Source organism: Aplosporella prunicola (genome assembly GCF_010093885.1).
Source record: "Aplosporella prunicola CBS 121167 unplaced genomic scaffold K452scaffold_23, whole genome shotgun sequence".
Taxonomy (NCBI): Eukaryota; Fungi; Ascomycota; class Dothideomycetes; order Botryosphaeriales; family Aplosporellaceae; genus Aplosporella; species Aplosporella prunicola.
The window spans coordinates 608,746-628,766 of record NW_022983551.1 but is presented as its reverse complement, the minus strand read 5'-3'; the positions used below and the strand labels follow the sequence as shown (position 1 = coordinate 628,766).

The 20,021-nt window shown below is 55.3% G+C and overlaps 6 protein-coding genes across 6 annotated transcripts; 3 read left to right on the top strand and 3 right to left on the bottom strand.

Moving 5' to 3' along the window:
• K452DRAFT_256269 (uncharacterized protein) lies at positions 1-1,471 on the bottom strand. The gene has a single exon (XM_033538393.1). It carries the CDS (start codon positions 1,451-1,453, stop codon positions 179-181), a length of 1,275 nt encoding a protein of 424 aa, XP_033394347.1. The 5' UTR covers positions 1,454-1,471; the 3' UTR covers positions 1-178.
• Positions 1,472-1,632: 161 nt separating this feature from the next.
• Positions 1,633-2,786, top strand: K452DRAFT_234093 (uncharacterized protein; the record flags this gene model as incomplete). The annotated part of the gene is made up of 2 exons (XM_033537349.1): positions 1,633-2,186; positions 2,252-2,786. 2 exons carry the CDS (start codon positions 1,633-1,635, stop codon positions 2,784-2,786), a joined length of 1,089 nt encoding a protein of 362 aa, XP_033394346.1.
• Positions 2,787-2,877: 91 nt separating this feature from the next.
• K452DRAFT_234204 (uncharacterized protein) lies at positions 2,878-4,188 on the bottom strand (the record flags this gene model as incomplete). Its single annotated transcript, XM_033537355.1, has 1 exon — positions 2,878-4,188. The coding sequence occupies one exon, from the start codon at positions 4,186-4,188 to the stop codon at positions 2,878-2,880; it is 1,311 nt and encodes a 436-aa protein (XP_033394345.1).
• Positions 4,189-4,390: 202 nt separating this feature from the next.
• K452DRAFT_321174 (uncharacterized protein) lies at positions 4,391-5,251 on the top strand. The gene is made up of 2 exons (XM_033544377.1): positions 4,391-4,491; positions 4,544-5,251. The coding sequence occupies exons 1-2, from the start codon at positions 4,445-4,447 to the stop codon at positions 4,983-4,985; spliced, it is 489 nt and encodes a 162-aa protein (XP_033394344.1). The 5' UTR covers positions 4,391-4,444; the 3' UTR covers positions 4,986-5,251.
• On the bottom strand, positions 5,070-6,858 carry K452DRAFT_89402 (uncharacterized protein). Its single transcript, XM_033547289.1, has 2 exons — positions 6,340-6,858; positions 5,070-6,285 (listed from the first exon to the last, which is right to left on the bottom strand). The coding sequence occupies exons 1-2, from the start codon at positions 6,595-6,597 to the stop codon at positions 5,419-5,421; spliced, it is 1,125 nt and encodes a 374-aa protein (XP_033394343.1). The 5' UTR covers positions 6,598-6,858; the 3' UTR covers positions 5,070-5,418.
• Positions 6,859-7,311: 453 nt separating this feature from the next.
• On the top strand, positions 7,312-19,418 carry K452DRAFT_234185 (uncharacterized protein; the record flags this gene model as incomplete). Its single annotated transcript, XM_033537353.1, has 5 exons — positions 7,312-11,351; positions 11,397-11,617; positions 11,663-14,442; positions 14,489-14,630; positions 14,692-19,418. 5 exons carry the CDS (start codon positions 7,312-7,314, stop codon positions 19,416-19,418), a joined length of 11,910 nt encoding a protein of 3,969 aa, XP_033394342.1.
• Positions 19,419-20,021: the final 603 nt, after the last annotated feature.

Here is a 20,021-nt window from a genome sequence, read left to right as displayed (position 1 = left end):
AAAAAAAAAAAAAAAAAAAAAAAAAAAAAAAAAAAAAAAAAAAAAAAAGCACCCGCCCAGGTATATCCAAATAAAAACGGTCTGATTTATACTTTTCTACCATGGAGCGCGTAAAGCAGCTCAAGAAGCCAAAGAAAAACATGGTTCTACTGAGCCCAGCCCCCTCAAACCGCTCACATCAAAAAGCCCGCTTAACAACCCCCCTAACATAGCCCGTCGCGTCCTGTAACTTCCCCACGCCCCTAAGCACCCAGCGCATCCACATGGGCACGCCCTCCGGGAAGGCGCCCTGCTCGGAGAAGCCGCTCCCCTCAAAGACGCAGTCGGAGCCAACCTCGCTGCCAAGCACGCGGTTCGTGAAGGCCGACAGCCCCGTGTGGCCGCCCATGCCCATCTCGAACTTCTTGTGCAGGTGCTCGAGGCGGAAGCGCCAGCGCTTGTTCAGCGTGGGAGACACAAACTCGACGACGTGGCCGGCAGCGTCGTTGCCGAGGCGGCCGCGGAGGCCGAGCCCGGCGTGCTCGTCGACAAAGGTCGCGTAGTCGGCTTCTTGGTCTCCTGGTGCCGACGCGGTCAAGCGCGTCGAGACGAGCACCTTGCCGTCCTTGGTCAGCAAGGCCGAGGCATAGTCGCCGGTGGGGTTTTGGCGCGCCGTCGGCAGCCAGAAGGTCAGGGCGTAGGGGCCGGCGGCGGCGCGGACGTAGCGGAAGTCTTGCACGAGGCGGAGCCAGCTGTCGAGGACCCAGAGGCGCATGTGGCCGGCGATGCCGTGGCTGTAGTGCAGCGAGCGGCCGGCGACGGTCATGTTGGCGTGGGTGTCGGCGGCGGCGATGGCGTGCGCCATGTGGTATTTGGGGAGCAGCTCGCTGGAGCCGGCGGTCTCGCCGCGTGGCAAGGGGAAGTGGGAGCCGTCGGGGAAGTGGGCGGGAGCGCGGGGGCTCAGGATGTCAAAGTGGCCGGTTGCACGGGGCGTGTTGAAGCTGACTGAGGCGCGCTGCAGGGCCTTGTCGACAACGAATATGTACTCGCGGTCGGAGCTGTTCCAGACGCCCTTGACGTAGTCGGGGCAGTCAAAGACGTACGAGTCGGCGGCGTGGTCGAGCTCGGCGAAGGCGGAGCCGTCGTCGTAGGAGCCGTAGAACTCGACGCGCAGGTTGCCGCGGCCGACAAAGGAGTGGACGGCGTCGCGGTTGAAGCTGATGATGATGCCCTGGCGGCCCGAGTCCGAGACGCTGTCAAACTCCCATTGCTCCCACGCCGTGGCGTTGACGGCCGACAGCTTGGGCGAGTCAAGGTGCTCCGACGTCGACGTGGAGAAGTCGACGGCGTGGTCGACGGTGCCGAAGGCGGGGACGTGGCTAAGGGTACATGACGGATGAAGAAGAAGAGGGTCTTGGTTGTGTTCGGCGGCGACGGCGAGAGCTGCCAGGAAAGCGAAAGAGAGCAGCATCATGGTGATTGTCCATTTGGGATGTCAACAGGAAGAATATGAAGGCGAAGGAACATTGCGAGTCGGAGTCGGAGTCGGAGTCGGAGCATCGGAAGGTCGGAAGGGTCGGACACATTCTGTACGTTGATATGAAGGTCAAGGAAACCATCTCTCGCTCTCTGTCCCATCACAAGTTCACAATCATGGCTGCTGCAGCTCAGCTCCCCCCCGCCCAACGCGCCGTTATCCAAGCCACCGACCCCCCCGGCTCGCTTATTCTTGTCCATGACCGGCCCCTCCCGACGCTGGACCCTGACCAAGTGCTCGTCAAGGTCCATGGCGTCGCCCTGAACCCCTGCGATTGGAAAATGCCCTCCAACTTCCCCACACCGGGCGCGGGCAATGGCTCCGACTTTACCGGCGTCGTCGTGGCCCTGGGCGATCCGTCCAACACCCGCTTTGCCGTGGGCGACCGCGTCGCTGGCGCCGTTCATGCGTCTGACCCGCTCAACCCCCAGTCCGGCTGTTTCTCCGACTATACTGCTGCCTATTCCGACCTGATCTGGAAAGTGCCCAATGCATTTGGATGGGAGCAGGCCGCTGCCATTGGGGGCTGTGTTGTTGGCAGTCTCGGCCTGGCTCTTGATGCCCTGAAGCTGCCCGCCACTCTGGACAAGCCGGCCGAGAAGCCGTTTTTCGTGCTAGTCTACGGAGGCAGTAGTGCGAGCGGCACCATGGCGATTCAGCTGCTGAAACTGTCAGTTGTTCCCCCGTCGGTTCGTTGAGCTGATTTTATGCTAAAAATAAAAATTTACCCCGCAGATGCGGTGTCCGGGTAGTCACGACGTGCTCGCACAAGAACTTTGCGCTGGTGGCCAAATACGGCGCCGAGAAGGCGTTTGACTATTCGTCTCCGACGTGTGCGGCTGACATTCGCGCGTACACGTCCGGCTCGCTCAAGTACGTCCTCGACATCATAGCCGACCTAGGCTCGTTGAGGGTGTGCGAAGCTGCCATTGGCCGGGCCGGGGGGCGCTACGTCGGCTTCGAGCGCATCCCAGACGAGATCACGAACGGCGGAGGCCGTAGGGCCATCCACTGGAGCTGGGTGCTGGGAATCACGCTGACGGGGAAGAAAATCGACCTTGGCGGAGGTTATGGCAGCGAGGCCAACGCGGCGCGGAGAGAATTCGGCAAGGCTTGGTACGAAAAGGTCCAAGTGCTGATTGACGGCGGGCTCCTCAAGCCGCATCCGCCAAGGGTCAATGAGGGAGGCCTGGCTGCGCTTCCCGACGCAGTTGATGGGATGAGAAGGAAGGGAGTGTCGGGCGCGAAGATGGTGTATCGTATTTATTGAGATGTACGTCGCGTATTACGTATTACAGCAATCACAAACAAACAAACAAACAATTTCATAACTATTTATCTACAACACACAATCGGCTACGCTAAAAAGCAGAAGAAGAGGAAAAAGTAGAGGAAGAAGAATCCCCAGCCCGGTCAATGCCAAACTGTTTGTCCAAAAAGGAAAACGTCTTGACCGCCAGATGGTCCCACGCGCCCACCTTGGCCGTAAGGCTCCCTTCACCAGCGCTCTGCGGAAGCCACACATCCTTCTGCTCCTCGGGAACCTTCTTGAGCAGCTTCGCAATCCTCAGGGTGCTTACCTCCGGGTCCGTATAGATTGAGTCCTTTGCGCCAGCAACCAGCACCGGGCAGTTGACCAAGTCCAGAAGCTCGCCGTGGTTCGCGTCGCGGAGCGTGTAGCGCGTGAATTCACGGAGCAGGTCGGCCGGCGTAGGCTGGTTCATGATCCACATGGTGAGGGAGAACTCCCACCACGAGGGGAAGTCGGTGCGCATGTGGGCGTAGCAGGACCAGTTGACAAATGAGTCCGGGATGTAGCCGTTGAGCCAGGACAGGGCGAACCACTGCGGCATGCGCGTCAGGGCCAGATCCCACATTGAGTAAAAAGGGTCGATGGCCACGCAGGCGGCGATGCGACGGTCAGTGGCCGCACGCAGGGCAAAGTGTGCGCCGAGTGAGGCGCCCGCCACGGCAACGCGGTTGAGGTCGAGCTGCAGCTCCGGCGACTGTCCGGCCAGCGCCCACACATGGTCCAGCACGCTGGACACGACGACCTCGAAGTCTGGCCGCAGGTAGGCCCCGTGCCGCTTGAGCGTGGCGCCCTGGCCCGGTCCGTCGAACAAGAGCACCGCGTACCCGAGCTCTACGCCTTTGGCGCCGTACATGAAGTAGAGCTCTTCCTGCGTCGAGTCGGCGCCCCCGCAGTTGACAATGACGGGCGTCTTTTGCTTTGGCAGCTGCTTGGCTTTCGAGGGGAGGAACAGACGGCCGGGAAGAACGAGTCCCTTTTCGTAGGGGATTTTGAGGTCGATGACGCGGCCTTCAAAGAAGCTCGTCGCGTGCTGGAAGTTGCGGCCGCTGCGCTCGCTCATGTCCACGATTCGGTCGTCGGGCGCAGTGAGCATGTAAGGTGCGGCGCGGAAGTAGTTTGACGCTCTCAGGTAGGCGTCACGGGCGTAGGCGTCAAGGCCCTTTTCCGCCGCCTCTGCAGCGAAGCGTTCCGTCTTCTCCCCTTGCTCTGCCCATGCCCGGTACCAACTCTCGGCGTCGTGCTTCTTGATCTTGCCGACCGCTTCAAGGAACTCGGCGACCTGGCAGCCACCGTAGGGCGCGGTGCCCAGGATCCTCGTCAGCTCAAAGTTGAAGAATTGCGACGAGAAGAAGCGATGCATGATGCCGTTCGGGAGGGCCTGGAAGACGAAAGAGGCGCGAAGGTTGTCCATGCGGCTTACTGCCCGTGGGAATATCGATTATTATCACACCACTATTTAACGTGCGCTGAGCTGAGTCTTGACCCCCCGGTTCGGATGTCGGGGACATCGGTCGGACACTTTTCTCCACGCCGACCACCAGCTTTTACTCGTCGACGCCCCCCATAAAGATGGTTGAGAGAGCCGCGACGAGGACGCAAATAATCAATTAACCAGCATGGATCGCCTCCTACGCCTTGCACCTCTGGCGACATCGTCAGCTTTGTATGTCGAAGCCACATCTACCTTACCAATTCGTCACTGACGGCATGAATAGCGTCATGTGCTCTGCCACCCAGCAGTTCACAATGACCAGCTTCTTCGATCCTTCCGTGCCCCCAGAAGGCCGCGAAGTCGTCTTTCCCCGCTGGCTCCAATCATTCGCCAATATCTCCTTGATGTCAGGGTCCGCGCTTGTCAGCACAGCCGTCCTCTGCGCGGCCAATGCTGCCATTGGCCCGGGGGATGGCGTCGATCAACCCGCCACCAAACTTTGGCTGGCGGGCCTCGCCTTCACGCTTGGTCACCTTTACCCTCTCCGTTGGGGCATGAAATTGATGGGCCTCCGGAACGACGGCTACAAGAAGTACTCGAAGCCGGAGATAGTCGAGTTCTTGGGCACGTTTTGCAAGGTCAACATCCAGAGACTCTTGCTCGTTGATCTTCCTGGATGGTGCTGCGTCTTTGCTGCGGTCTTTTCGAGTCTCAGTCAGTCTTGATGGAAATTGGCTGTCCAACTCTACCTCTATTATTAGGGCAAGGAAAGTTGTAGATAACTACGGTCTGTTCCCTTTTCAGTGCTGACTGTTTTTTTTAAAAATTGTCTGTTTTTTTGAACGGTGAATGCATGCAAAGGTGCATTTAAAACATAGCTAAATACACTGATAAATGACTTTTAATGGCTTAGAGTTGCAGACTTGCTTAAAGATTGTTGTAATCAAATCTTGACTGCGTACTCAGATAACCTAAAGGTTTCAAATTGTGTACAGTCTTTGCCTAAAGTGATGAAAATTGAAACGTATACGGGTTGACGGGAGCCTTTTTAATCTTTTCTTTTTTTAAATCGGTGATTGAAATCTGGTCGGTTTGGTCGTGCGAGATGAATGACACCATACAACCCCGGATGGTCCGTCTTTTGTATAAGAGCATTTTTCAAAGTATGGGAGAGACACCGTGCATCATGTTGCTCAAGGCACTCTTTAACGTCCTTATTTCCTCTCTCAGCGCCTCAATTGCTGTCCCAGTGGAGCAATGAGGGGTAGCAGAGCCGGCCGGATCACACTTTTCCTTGCAAATGATCAGGCCTACCAAGGCAGGTGTCAAAATCTCAGCCAGCACACGGCTATCGCCGGGTTTGGTGCGATTGATGCTGTGCTCAGCCGGGAGTCCGAGCTCTTTACCGAGCGTGCCGAGCAAGTACGTGACGACTTGGATGAGGACAAATATCTGCAATTCCATATCTTCACCCAGGCTTATACTGCCAATGTGGAGTTCCAGTACTGCCGACGAGACTGTAGCAAAGTCGCCAACTTGGAGACTAGTGTGCACGCGGGCGAAGACGTTTTGGCAGAAGCGCACGAGGTTCATGTAGCATGCGAGCACCGACAGACAAGTCGGCAGATCGGTCAAGCGTCTGGGGAGCTTGCGGATCAGGCAGAGGAATTGCCGAGACTGGGTTACCATGCTCGTCACCAGTTGCGCCGAGTGATAGTCGGAGTGGTGACTCCGTAGGTGGTGAAGGTGAAAGTTGAGCTGCAGCAGCTGGCGAGTCCAGTCGGCTTGGCCAATATTGTCGGTGGCGAAGAGCGTATCGTCTGGAGGTAGCAGCGATGCGGTGGAGGTGGTGGTAGTGGTGGTGGGATCACCAAGATCCAACAAGCCGGGTTCAAGGTCCTGAGGGGGAAACGGGGCTGTTGCCGAGGCTCGGAGCGTTTCATCCAGCCAGAGGAACGAATCCATTTCCGGAAGCTGTGGAGAGTCGACGGCCAGCCAATCCGACACGGTCACTGGAGTTAACAACTACGGCTCGTCAGCCGTACTGTGCCGTATGTCTATGTACATACATGGACTGACCTGGTCTTCTTCACTTCCCGACGATGCCGCAGAACTCTTACGCGTCCGACATTCTGGGTGCTGCCGTCCTACATGCGCAGGCCTGCCCATGCGGCTAATGGGGAACGTCGTACACTCGGCATTTGCCCGCCTGCATCGGTCGCAGACCTCCTGCCCGGTGCTGCGTCGCTCACATCGAAGCTTTTGCCTGCGACACCTCTCGCACGCCGACCGGTGTTTGTTGGAGACCGAGGACAGCGGGGAAGGTGATTGTAGCATGTCTATATCTTTTGGGAAGGGGGCGTCTCCTCGACACCCTACCCGTACCGACGGCTACCATCTTTTTAAGCAGCTGCTTGCGCTGTCATCATGAACGCAACATGGATTGCGTAGAAGACAGCGCCGCAGCCCCCACGCCAAAGGCGGAAGGCACCTTGCAGCATACTAGAATAGGGATATCCACGGAGCACGACACAAGGCACCCAAGACAGCATAGCTGACGGCGGGGTGTTCGCATCCCTTGCGCGCTGGCGCTTATTGCATTGGCGTTGCTACCTTACGACGCACGTAAGCTGGCTGCCGTGATGACGTGCAGGCATACGAAGCCTTTGGCAGGCATAAGAAAGACAAAACGCCTTTCTAGACCCTTTGCTCGCTTACTCGCCCCCAGCTGGGCCGGAAGGCGCCCCCACTGTGGCAACCCGATCAGCGGAGGATTCGGAGACAAAGATCGGACTCGCACCTTTCGGAGCCGGACCTCAGTCGGAGGCTGCGCCCGAATCACGTGTGTAGTACCGATGGTATGCTTCTTTGCGTTTATAGTTTACGCGCCTTTAAAACGTTTGGGCCATTTTCTTCTTCCAAGGTCGACCTGCCATGCACCATCTCGCTCGCAGTCTCTGGGATCAGCTTGTTGCACTGCTGATCTTCGTGGGCATCAAGCTGTACCTTGTCAAACCCCATGCCCTCATTTCCCCGACCAACAACAACAACATGGACAGCCCGAAGCCCAGTTGCAAGGCCTCCTCCGGTCGAGAGCCAATTGCCATCATCGGAAGCGGCTTCCGCTTCCCCGGCGGAGCAAGCAATCCTTCCAAGTTGTGGGAGCTCCTCGAGAGGCCTCGCGACGTCCTGAATACCATTCCAGAGGAACGGTTCAATCCAATCGCTTTTTACCACCCGGATGGCTTGCATCATGGCTCGAGCAACATCACCCAATCGTACCTCCTGGAAGAGGACCACCGCCATTTCGATTCCAACTTTTTCAGCATCAAGCCTGTCGAGGCACACTCGATCGATCCACAGCAACGCCTGCTCCTCGAGACGGTATACGAAGCCCTCGAATCGGCTGGCACTCCGATCGAACGGCTTCGAGGGTCCTCGACAGGAGTATATGTTGGTCTGATGAATGAAGACTACAACGATCACGTTACGCGGGATGTCGACAACGTTCCTCAATACATGGCCACAGGGACGGCCCGAAGCATCATCTCCAACCGCGTCTCCTACTTCTTCGACTGGCATGGTCCCTCGATGACGATAGACACCGCATGCTCGTCCAGTTTAGTCGCGGTACATCAAGCGGTACAGACGCTCCGCAGTGGAGACTCTAGGGTCGCAATTGCGGCAGGAGCGAATCTGATCCTTGGTCCGGAGCCGTTCATCGGAGAAAGCAAGCTGAAAATGCTGTCTCCTGACGGCCGCTCCAAGATGTGGGATGTAGACGCAAACGGGTACGCTAGAGGTGATGGAATCGCCGCGGTGGTCCTGAAGCCTCTCAGTGCGGCGCTAAAAGACGGCGACCACATCGAGTGCCTCATCCGTGAAACTGGCGTCAACCAAGATGGTAGGACCAAAGGCATTACGATGCCTAGCCAGATAGCACAAGCGGACCTCATTAGAAGCACCTATGCCAAAGCTGGACTGGATCCCGAGAACCCAGCAGAGCGCTGCCAGTATTTTGAAGCACACGGAACAGGAACTTCGGCTGGAGACGCCGTGGAAGCCGAAGCCATCAGCAAAGCTTTCTTTGGGCCAGAGTCCAAGAGTGCCGACCCGGACGATTTGCTGTACGTTGGCTCAATCAAAACCATCATCGGCCACACCGAAGGCACCGCCGGAATAGCCGGTGTCCTGAAAGCCTCACTTGGCCTGCAGCACGGAGTACTGCCTCCAAACATGCTCTTCAACCGCTTGAGTCCTCGTGTGGCTCCGTTCTACCACAACTTGAGAATCGCCACGGAAGCACAGCCATGGCCGGCGACGGCCGATGGCCAGCCTCGTCGAGCAAGCGTTAACAGTTTTGGCTTCGGCGGCACGAATGCACACGCCATCCTCGAGAGTTATGAACCGGAAGAAAAAGCTGCATCGCAAGAACTGGCGAGGCTCACGCCTTTCACCTTCTCTGCCGTTTCGGAGCAGTCGTTGAAGGCCACTCTTGCCAAGTACGTCGAGTATTTGCGGGGCAATCCCTCGCTTGAACTCAACGATCTTGCATACACGCTTCAGTTCCGCCGTTCACTGCTCCCTGTCCGTGCTGCCTTTGGAGCGAGCTCTGTCAGGGCGCTGACCGACAAGATCGACGATGCATTAGAGCAGTCCAACTCGAACGCGCCAGTTGGTGTTCGAGAGGCTGGGATTCAAAGCATCCTTGGTGTCTTCACCGGCCAAGGAGCTCAGTGGGCTGGCATGGGACGCCAGCTTATTCAGTCCTCCTCCGCCGTTGCCGCTCAATTCGAGGACCTCGAGAAGGCGCTGGAATCGCTTCCGGCTGGGGAGAGGCCGAAGTGGTCCTTGGTAGAAGAGCTTCTTGCCGATGGCTCTTCGTCAAAGCTTGGGGAAGCAATCTACGCACAGCCGCTGTGTACTGCTGTTCAAGTTGTGCTGGTCGATCTTCTGCGTGCGGCCGGCATCAAATTTGCCGCAGTTGTTGGCCATTCGTCTGGTGAGATAGCCGCGGCATACGCAGCCGGATACCTCACCAAGGACGAGGCGATAAAGATTGCGTACTACCGCGGTTTCTTTTCGAACCTCGCTGGTGGCGGAGCCCGCGGTGCGATGATGGCAGTCGGGACCAGCTTCGAAGATGGGAACGAACTGTGTGCCGAGCCCGATTTCGAGGGGCGCTTGCATGTTGCAGCATGCAACTCGCCGTCGAGCATTACTCTTTCTGGTGACGCCGATGCTGTAGAGCAAGCCAAGCTCGTATTCGAAGACGAAAGGAAGTTTGCCAGACTTCTCAAGGTCGACAAGGCATACCACTCCCATCACATGGTGTTTTCATCCGGATCTTACACACGCGCGCTCCACTCCTGTAACATTAAGCCACAGGCGCGTGCCAAATACTCAGACTGCGCGTGGTACTCTAGCGTACAGGAGGGCGTTGTTAAACGTCCGTCGGCCGACCTCGCAGGGGAGTACTGGAGAGACAACATGGTCCAGCCTGTTCTTTTTTACCAGGCGCTGAGCAGTGCATGGAAGAATCATGGACCATTCGGGCTGGCCATCGAGGTTGGTCCTCACCCTGCTCTCAAGGGCCCTGTTTTACAATCCTTGTCAGAAATAGGCGCGGGCACCATTCCTTACACTGGAGTCCTCTCGCGAGGCCAAGATGATCTTGAAGCATTCTCCGCGGCTCTTGGGTTAGTTTGGACCTACACCAGTCGAGCCACCGTAGACTTCAAGGGCCTCCAAGAATACGTATCCGGTGTGACTGGAGACAAATTGTTGAAGGGCCTGCCAACCTATAGTTGGGAACATGACCGTCTCTTCTGGCATGAATCCAGGGTTTCAAAGGCGTACCGTACCCGGAAAGACGCACCGCATCCTCTTCTGGGAAACAGGACCGCCAGCGGAGTCGAAGAGGAGTTAAGTTGGCGGAACTTGCTTCGGCCATCCGAGGTTCCATGGGTACGCGGCCACCAACTGCAGGGCCAGATGGTCTACCCCGCAGCCGGATACGTTTCAACAGCCTTGGAAGCCACCAAGACCTTGGCAGCTGGACAACCAATTCAGCTTGTGGAGATCCGCGACTTTACTATTGGGAAACCATTGACATTCGACAGCGATGACGCCTCCGTTGAGACGTTATTCACGCTAGTTGTGAAGACACGCGAGAAGGAAGCCGCGTCGGCGGACTTCACCTACCATGCACTAACGCACAAGGATGCAACAAGCTTGACGCTGCTCGCTTCCGGTTCCATCCACGTTGTGTTTGGAGACGCCTCGCATGACCTGCTTCCTGGAAGTATGCCGGAGCCTCCTAATCTCGTTGAACTGGACGATGATGTGTTCTACTCCTCACTCGCTGCCGTGGGGTACGGATACACCGGGCCGTTCAAAGCATTGACATCGATGAAGAGGAAGCTCGGTTACGGCACAGGTCTTGTCGGCAACTTGGCGCAAGACAACGAGCTACTGTTGCATCCTGCGCTGCTGGACGCTTCATTCCAAGCGGTGTTCCTGGCGCATTGCTGGCCGGACGATGGTAGTCTTTTGGAGCTGCACGTCCCAACAAAGATTGAAAGCATTCGCGTCAACGTTCCACTGTGCCGACAGGTGACGGAGGGCACTTCCTTGCCATTCGTGTCGAACCTAAGCGACTTATCCAGCTTTGCCAAGGAGATCAGAGGAGATGTTGACGTCTTTACGCCAGGTTCTGAGTTCGCATTGTTCCAGATTGAAAACATTAGTGTTGTACGTTTCACAGAGGGGAGTGCTGATACTGACCGCCAGCTCTTCACCGAGCATGTGTGGGGACCAGCAATTCCTACTGGCGAGCTGACAACCGGAGATTCTGCAACTGCGGAAGAGTATGAGCTTGCAACGGTATTGGAACGCGTTGCTATATTCTACCTCCAGAACCTAGAGGCCTCCATTTCCAGAGAGGACAGGCTGAACTTAGAGTCACATCCTGAGGCCATATTTGATTTTGCCTCACACGTCCTTGGCCGACTCCGGCTGGATCGACAGCCATTCGCAAAGAAAGAGTGGTTGGAAGATACCCACGATGTGATAACGGAGTTTATTGATCGGTAAGCGTACAGCCTCTTCCACGAGATCAAATGCTGACCAAAAAGATACCCTGACAACGTTGAACTTCAGCTCATCAAAACGGTGGGTGAGAACTTACCTGCGGCTGTGCAAGGCCTAGCAAACATACTGGACTCTCTGCTTGCCAACAATCTTTTGAACCGGTACTATACCGAGGCCCTTGGGCTGGCGGAAAGTATCCAGTCACTTGTAAATATGGTATCTCAACTGGTGCATCGCTACTCGCATATGGATATCCTGGAAATTAGTAGGTCTCAACCCATATCTTGCGGACCTAGGCTGACAACTTCAGGTGCTGGTACTGGGAATGCTACCAGGAACGTAATGGAAAAGATTGGCAAATCCTTCTCCACGTACACGTTCACGGATGTCTCGATGGAATCCTTGGAAAATGCCCAAAAGACGTTCCAGGGACAGGACCAGCAGATGCTGTTCAAATCGCTGGATGCTGAAAAAGACTTTCAAGAGCAAGGCTTCGAGGAAGGCTCTTACGACCTGATTGTCGCCTCATTGGCCTTTCACGCGGACGCGGACCTGAAGAAGACTTTGCAGAAAGTGCGTCGACTGCTTAAGCCGGGCGGGTACCTCGTCCTGCTTGAAGTCACTTCAAACGACTCCATTCGCACCGGATTCATCATGAGCGGGCTTCCTGAGTTGTGGGCCAGTCGTGACGATGGCCCTCGCTTCTCGCCATGTTTGTCCTCCTTGCAATGGCATGAACTGCTTTCGGACGCCGGATTCGCCGGAATCGACTCAATCACTCCAGACACGAACACGCTGGCTCGGCCATGGTCCATCATTTGTTCGCAAGCCGTAGATGAAAGGGTCAACCTCTTGCGCCAACCGCTTGGACATTTGCAGTCAAGCCTGGCCGGCGGACTGCAAGACTTTGTGGTTATTGGTGGTCGCACCTTACGAACCCTGAGACTTGCGAACGCGGTCAGCAGTCTGCTTAAGCCCTGGTGCCGTTCTGTGGCTCGGATCAACTCGCTCGAGGATTTATCCTCGAGTATCTCCCCAACAAGCGTTGTTCTGAGCCTTACCGAGCTTGATTCTCCAACGTTCAAGGACCTGGACGAGGAGCGTATGCAGAGCTTGAAAGACCTCTTCTCCGAGGCTCGTACAGTGCTTTGGGTAACCCAGGGCCGCAGGGCTGATTCACCGTACTCAAACATGATTGTCGGCTTCGGCAGGACTGTGGCGCTTGAGTTGCCCGATACACGCCTCCAATTCTTGGATTTTGATGTCCTCGATGACTCAAGCGCTCAGATCCTTGCAGAAGCTCTCGTCAGGCTCCGTGCAGTAGACGTCTGGGAGAAGCAAGGTACCTCTGAGAATCTGGTTTGGACAACCGAAACAGAGCTGCTGTTAGAAAACAAGAGACTCATGATCCAGCGAGTGGTATTGAACAAGCCACGAATAGATCGACACAACGCATCTCGCCGCCACATTGTCGAGAACAAGTCTCCTCGGGCCTCCACTGTAACGCTGGGCCGGTCCGGCTTGTCGTGGGCATTTTTCCATTCCGATGACGTTCCTTCCTTGGAGCCAACCCAAGCCACGTCCAGGACACTGCAGGTCAGCATTTCATCAGCTACATCATTCTTTGGAGGCTACTATCTCCAATCTCAAGTCGACGATCGTGAAAACAAGGTAACCCTTGCTCTCACGAAAGACAACGGGTCTTTTGTGCAGCTTCCGGTAGACGCGGCAATCGACATTGAGCTTTCATCTAGCAAAGCACCCTCGCTCATGTCGTGGCTGGTCATTGAACTCCAAGCCGCCGATATTCTGTCGCAGGTTCCTGCTGGGTCCAAAGTACTTCTTCACGAGCCGGAGCCAGCCTTGGCACAAAGGATCCAAGAGAGAGCTCATAAGAAGGGCGTTACAGCGCACTTCACTACCTCTGGGGAGCCTGGGACCTCGACCCCATGGATCAAGCTTCACCCACGTGTCACCAGCCGAGTAGCTCGTAAGATTTTGCCGCAGGACGTGTCCATCTTCGTCAATTGCCCACTGCACTCCGAGTCGGACCCCTTGAGCGGTTCGATAGCGCAAGCTTTAGGAGTCTCTTGTAGGCAGACAACTTTGAAAGACATTCTTGACGCTCCTACAGAGGGCATTCCCTCGACGCATCTTCAGGCAGCCCTGGAAAACTTGCCAAGCGAGATCGAGAAGATTGAGCAGGTCCAATCAGTGCACTTGAAGAGAGCATCTGAGCTGGATCTTACAAAAGATCTGGATGAACCGTCCTCTTTGATCATAGACTGGGCTTTATCGACAGCCGTACCGGCTATCAGACAGCCAATTGAAGACAAGATCTCGTTCTCAAAGAACAAGACCTACGTGTTCTTCGGCCTAACAGGTGACCTAGGGCAGTCCTTGTGCGAGTGGACCGTCCGGCATGGAGCCAGGTATTTGGTGCTTACGAGCCGCAACCCTAAGCTCGATCCACGGTGGCTAGAGCATATGGAAGCCGCCGGCGTAATGATCAAGCTGTTCGCAAACGACATCACCAACCAAGCGGCGGTAAGGGCAGTCGTGGAGAAAGTTCGCTTCTCGATGCCCCCTATCGGAGGTGTTGCCAATGGCGCCATGGTTCTCAGAGACACCATGTTCATGGAAATGCCAGTAGAATCGATGAACCAGGTCCTCATGCCCAAGGTCAACGGTAGCATCTACCTGGATGAAATTTTCCGCAATGACGATCTCGATTTCTTCATCTTCTTCTCTTCTATAGCGGCTGTGTCTGGCAACCGCGGGCAGTCAAACTACAGCGCAGCCAACATGTTCATGACGAGCTTGGCCGCCCAGCGACACAAGCGAGGACTCGCGGCCTCCGTCATCCACATTGGTGCGATTGTAGGCGTCGGCTACGTGACGCGAGAAATGAACAAGGCCAACCTTGCAGGATTGAAGAGAGCAGGCTGCGCACTGATGTCCGAGAGAGATTTCCACCACTGCTTTGCGGAGGGCGTGCTGGCTGGTCGACCAGCTATTGGATCGACTCCGGAAGTTGTGAGCGGTCTGCGGCTGATCCAGCTAAAAGACAACGACAGCGCTCCTTGGATGGTAAGTTTGTCACTACGGTATAGAAACGTACTAACCAGCCGAACAGCACAATCCCAAGTTCAGCCACTGCATCATCTACGATACTGCCAGCCGCAAGACTGACGACGCCGCAACGGATGGCATGGTTCCATTGCAAACCCGCCTGCATGAAGCACGGACACGTGAAACAGCCCTTGAAGCCATTACAGGTAAGTTGATCCAAGTTTGGCTGAGATCCCGAAGAAAAGCGAGTCGCTGACGGTTTGATAGATGCCTTCATCGTCAAGCTCAAAAATGCTTTGCAGCTCAGCCCCGAAACCGTCGCTGCGAGGTCTCAGCTCCTCCAATCTGGAGCTGACGATCTCGGTATGGACTCGCTCGTTGCGGTTGAGGTGCGATCGTGGTTCCTGAACGAGATGGAGGTCGACATGCCCGTCCTGAGGGTCATTGGAGGCGCGTCCATCGGAGAGCTTCTCGAGTTCGCCGTAGACAAGTTGCCGCCAAACATGGTTCCAAGCCTCGGATCAACTGTCGAAGAACAACCTGCTCCAGCGGTCGAAGTAACCGAGCCTCCTCTACCTTCCGTTGATGTTTCTTCGGTACCGATTTACGACTCTACTTCATCCTCGAACGTATCAGGATTGAACACGCCAAACGAAGACGAGCCTGCAGCCGAGGAGACTGGCGTGTCATCACTCAGCTCTTCTTTCCTACTGTCTACCAAATCGTCAATGGTCTCGCTCACCGAACCCGTCATCGAGAAGCGCCTGCCCATGTCTCCCGGCCAATCGACGTTCTGGTTTCTCCGCCAATACCTCGAGGACCGCACGGCATTCAACGTGACCTTTTCCATTGAGTTCAAGGGACCGTTGCTTCACAAGGACCTAGAGCGAGCCGTCCAAACAGTGGCCAATCGACACGAGTCCTTGCAGACTTGCTTCTACGCTGATGAGGATCAAAAGCCTATGCAAGGCATCATGAGAACATCGCGCCTCAAGCTAGAACAGAACAACGTTTCCAGCAAGGATGATGTAATGCGCGCGTTCGAAGCCGTCAAAGAGCACGACTACGACATCGAGCACGGCGAGACCATGAGAGTGGTGCTGCTTTCGTTGTCGTCGACAGTCAATTTCCTCGTCATCGGCTACCACCACATCAACATGGACGGCGTGAGTCTCGAAGTTTTTCTCGCAGACCTGGAGCAGGCGTACAAACATCAACCTTTCACGAAACGGCCATACCAGTATTCCGATTTTTCCATGCTCCAGCGGCGCGAGATCTCCGATGGCTCAATGAAGGCAGAAGTTGATTTCTGGCGCGCAGAATTCAAAGACCCAGCGCCTCCGTTGCCGTTGTTGCCTTTCTCAGCAACCAAGTCACGTCAGCCGCTCGTGCGATACGAGCATAACCGCGTCGACTTCAGAGTTGATACGAGTCTAGCCGCCAGGATCAAGGATTTGTGTCGTCAACGGAAGGTTGCCATGTTCCACTTCTACCTTGCCGCCTACGAGGTCCTGCTCTATCGATTCCTGGGCACCGAGGACTTCTGCATCGGTATGGCTGATGCGGGCAGGAGCTTTGGAGATGTAAGCAACAGCATGGGCATGTATTTGAATGTCTTGCCGCTACGCCTTCTCCTGGAGCGTGACCAAAAGTTCGTGGACGTGCTCAAAGCTGCTCGTCGCAAGGCCTACTCAGCCATGGCTAACTCGCGACTTCCGTTCGATCTCATTCTCCAGGAAGTCAACGTGGAGAGATCTGCTACTTATAACCCGATTTTCCAGGCTTTGATCAACTACCGGCAAGGTGTGAGAGAGAAGCGGACATTCGGCAATTGTGAAGGCGAAAGCGGCGAGTACTCGCTCGGCAAGACAGCCTATGACTTCACGCTGGATGTTATGGAGAACCCTGGAGACGAGACTTTGTTGATGATCTCCGTCCAGAAGGGACTTTACTCAACCGAAGACGCCGAGGTGTTGATGAAGAGTTACGCGATCCTTCTGGAAGAATTATCAAAGGCACCGGAAGCCAATATAACCAAGGTACCACTGTTCAAGTCCGAGGAAATCGATCGAGCAATCGAGCTCGGAAGAGGTCCAGTCATGAAACCGGAATGGCCCGAAACTTTGATCCACCGTGTAGAAGACGTGGCAAAGGTGCATTCCGCATCTACGGCGCTCAAAGACGGCTCTGGAAGGGCTCTCAGCTATAGAGAGATGCTTGAGCGGGTTGCCGCAATCGCGGCATCATTGCACTTGGCTGGAGTCGGTCGTGGCTCAGTCGTAGCTGTGTTCCAGGAACCATCCGCGGAGCTTATATGCTCAATTCTGGCTACCATGCGCGTTGGCGCGACTTACGTCCCGCTCGACCTACGTACTCCTCAGGCTCGACTGGCAAATATTGTCAATGACTGCAACCCAACTGTAACCCTAGTCGATGACAGTACACAACCCGATGTCGGAGGATTGGGCAGCGCCTCTGGCAAGACTATCAACACCAGGGAGATCGTCCTGTCCGCACGCAATACGGCCATCCCCATCGCTGCTCGAGCTGATGATACGGCAGTCGTGCTGTACACCAGCGGGACAACCGGTAAGCCCAAAGGTATCAGGCTCTCACACGCCGGCTTCCGCAACGGACTAGAAGGCTTCTCCAAGGTCTACGGTCTCTACAAAGAAGTGGTCCTCCAACAGACAGCGTTCAGCTTCGACCTGTCGCTCGAGCAAATTTTCGTCGCGCTCGGCAACGGAGGCACTCTTGTCGTTGTACCACAAGGCAAGCGTGGAGACCCGAGTGCAATTTCGAGGATTGTTCTCGAGAACAATGTGACTTGCACGATGGCAACGCCATCGGAGTATCTGTCGTGGCTCCAAAGTTCAAGCGCTGAGCTTTCGCAGAGTGCCACATGGCGGATAGCTTACGCCGGCGGGGAGCAGTATCCCCTGAACCTTTACCACGAATTGCGAAAGCTTGGTTTGCCAAACCTGCGGTTGCTGAACGCCTATGGTCCTTCGGAAGCAACGATTTCGTGCTCCAAGATGGAGCTGCAAGCTGATCAAATCTCTGGCCTTCATCGTATACCGGCTGGGTACACCTTGCCAAACTGCACGGTCTTCATCGTCGACGAGAATTTGTCACCCCTACCGGTGGGCATGCCAGGAGAGGTCTGCATTGGCGGTGCTGGTGTAGCCAAAGGATATCTGGCAAGGGATGACCTGACCCGCAAGAGCTTCCTGCCAAACAAGCTCGCCTCGAAACACGAGATTTCCAATGGTTGGACCACGTTCTACCGGACAGGAGACCGGGGTGTCCTCCGTGATGACGGCGCCGTCGTTGTCCTGGGGCGCATTGAAGGAGACAGCCAGATCAAGTTACGTGGCATCCGGATGGAGCTGAAAGACATTGAAGAGTCCATCATGGAGGCAGCAGACGGGTTTTTGAGCAGCATCGTCGTGACTGCTCGAGGAGAACCGACATTCCTCGTAGCCCACGCAGTCTTAAGCCGCTCAAACTCTTCCCCAGGTGCTGAAGAAAACGACTCTCGGTTCTTGAAGGAGCTTCTTCGCCGTGTACCTCTTCCACAGTACATGCTTCCCGCCACAATCATCCCGATAGAGTCCCTTCCGATAGGTGCACATGGCAAAGTAGATAGGAGGGCAATCGCGAGCCTTTCGCTGGACGGCTATCAACCATCAAACAAGCAGGAGTCATTTGAGCTAACGCAGAGAGAGACGGAGATGCTCGATGCCTGGAAAGAGGTCCTGCCGACAGACGCATTGCAGTTCTTTACAATTGGACCGGATGCGGATTTCTTCCAGGTTGGCGGCAATTCCTTGCTACTGATCAAGCTACAAGCGGCCATTATAGACAGGCTTCACACATCCATCTCATTGGTTGATCTGTTCAAAGGTAGCACGTTGGCAAAAATGGCGGCCAATACCCTTTCCGCCCTGGACACCGAAAAAGATTCCTTCAACTGGGAAGCAGAGACAACCCTCCCAATGGATACCTTAGTCTTATCCGGAGCAGCCGCGAGCCGCAAAGTTCATCGTCACCCTCGCTGCGTCGCCTTGACTGGCTCCACCGGCTTCATTGGCCGTACCATGCTTCGCGAACTGCTGGCCTCGCCGCAGGTCGAAAAAGTCCATTGCCTTGCTGTGCGAAGCCCACAGCGCTTGTCATCTTTCACGCAGTCTCCCAAGTTGGTTATCCACAGGGGCGATCTTAATCATCCAACACTATCTCTGGACGAAGAGACTGCGGCTTCCTTGGCTTCAACTGTGGATCTTTTCATCCACAACGGTGCCGATGTGTCGTTCCTCAAGACCTACGATTCCCTTCGCGCACCGAACGTCGGTAGCACAAAGAGCCTGGTCCGCCTAGCTGCGCCTCGGAAAGTACCGATTCACTACATCTCGTCTGCTGTAGTGGGTCGCATGATTCCATTCGCCGAATCATTTGCTGAGGTTTCGGTGAAGGACTTTGCGCCTCCACAAGACTACGCCGATGGCTATGGGACATCCAAATGGGTCAGCGAGGTTCTTCTGGAGAAGGCAAATGCGGAGCTCGGCATCCCAGTTTGCATACATCGACCTTCAAACGTCACCGGAGCAGAAGTGCCGGAGGACGACATCATGCACAATCTGATGTCGTATTCTCGTCAAATGAGGACTGTTCCACGGTCTGAGCGATGGAAGGGTGTCCTTGACTTTGTTTCGGTCGAGAGTGTCGCCAACGGAGTGTTGAAAGAGGCCATGAACAACAAGGGACATAAAGAAATGATGTTCAAGCACCAGAGCTCTGAGGTTGTGGTGCCGATGAACGGGCTAAGGGAATACATGGAAAAGGAAACCGGAGGGGAAAGGTACCGAGAAGTGCCATTTACGGAGTGGATAGGGCTTGCGAAGCAGCACGGTATGAACGGACTGGTGGCCGCTTACCTAGAAGAAGCCGAGAAAGGTGCCGGAATTTCGACATTCCAAAGACTTATCAGATGAGGACTGGAAGTAGGTAGCGGAGTTTAAGGCGTTGTCAAACTTCTTAGCTTGATTTAGTTAGAACCAATGCACTCATTGACAAACAGTCCGGTCTCTTATCAATGACTCTTTGTAATGTTACTCCCTCATAACCGTAAAGGTATGCAAACGGCCATGCGAATCCTAGGTGGGTATGGTGAAACTGCCTTTAACGGCATAAAGCTTCTGACACACTAGGACGCTGGTACAAAATCTGACCGTATGTGGAGTTTATCCGGATATGAGACCGCTTTTTTAATGACCGGAAGTTGCTGGTCAGCTCAGACGTGGTAATCTCGGCCCATGAGTCCGGGATTATGCACATGTCCTAGCACCAAGTGCCCGTGCAGGCAACTAACGGCGGTGTTCGGGTTGTCGCAGACAGGTACTCCTATGAAGTATGACAAAGCTCTAGGTCGTCCTTACTTTGAGATGAACGTTTATAAGTCAAGTCTCCCGCACCTTGTTAATGAGTTTTAGTCACTTGGGTCAGCCACCCTGATGCCAACAATTACTAATACCACCTTAACAAGCGTGGTCGCACCAATCTCGATGGCCCCATCGATGCTGCGATGCTGGTTCTTG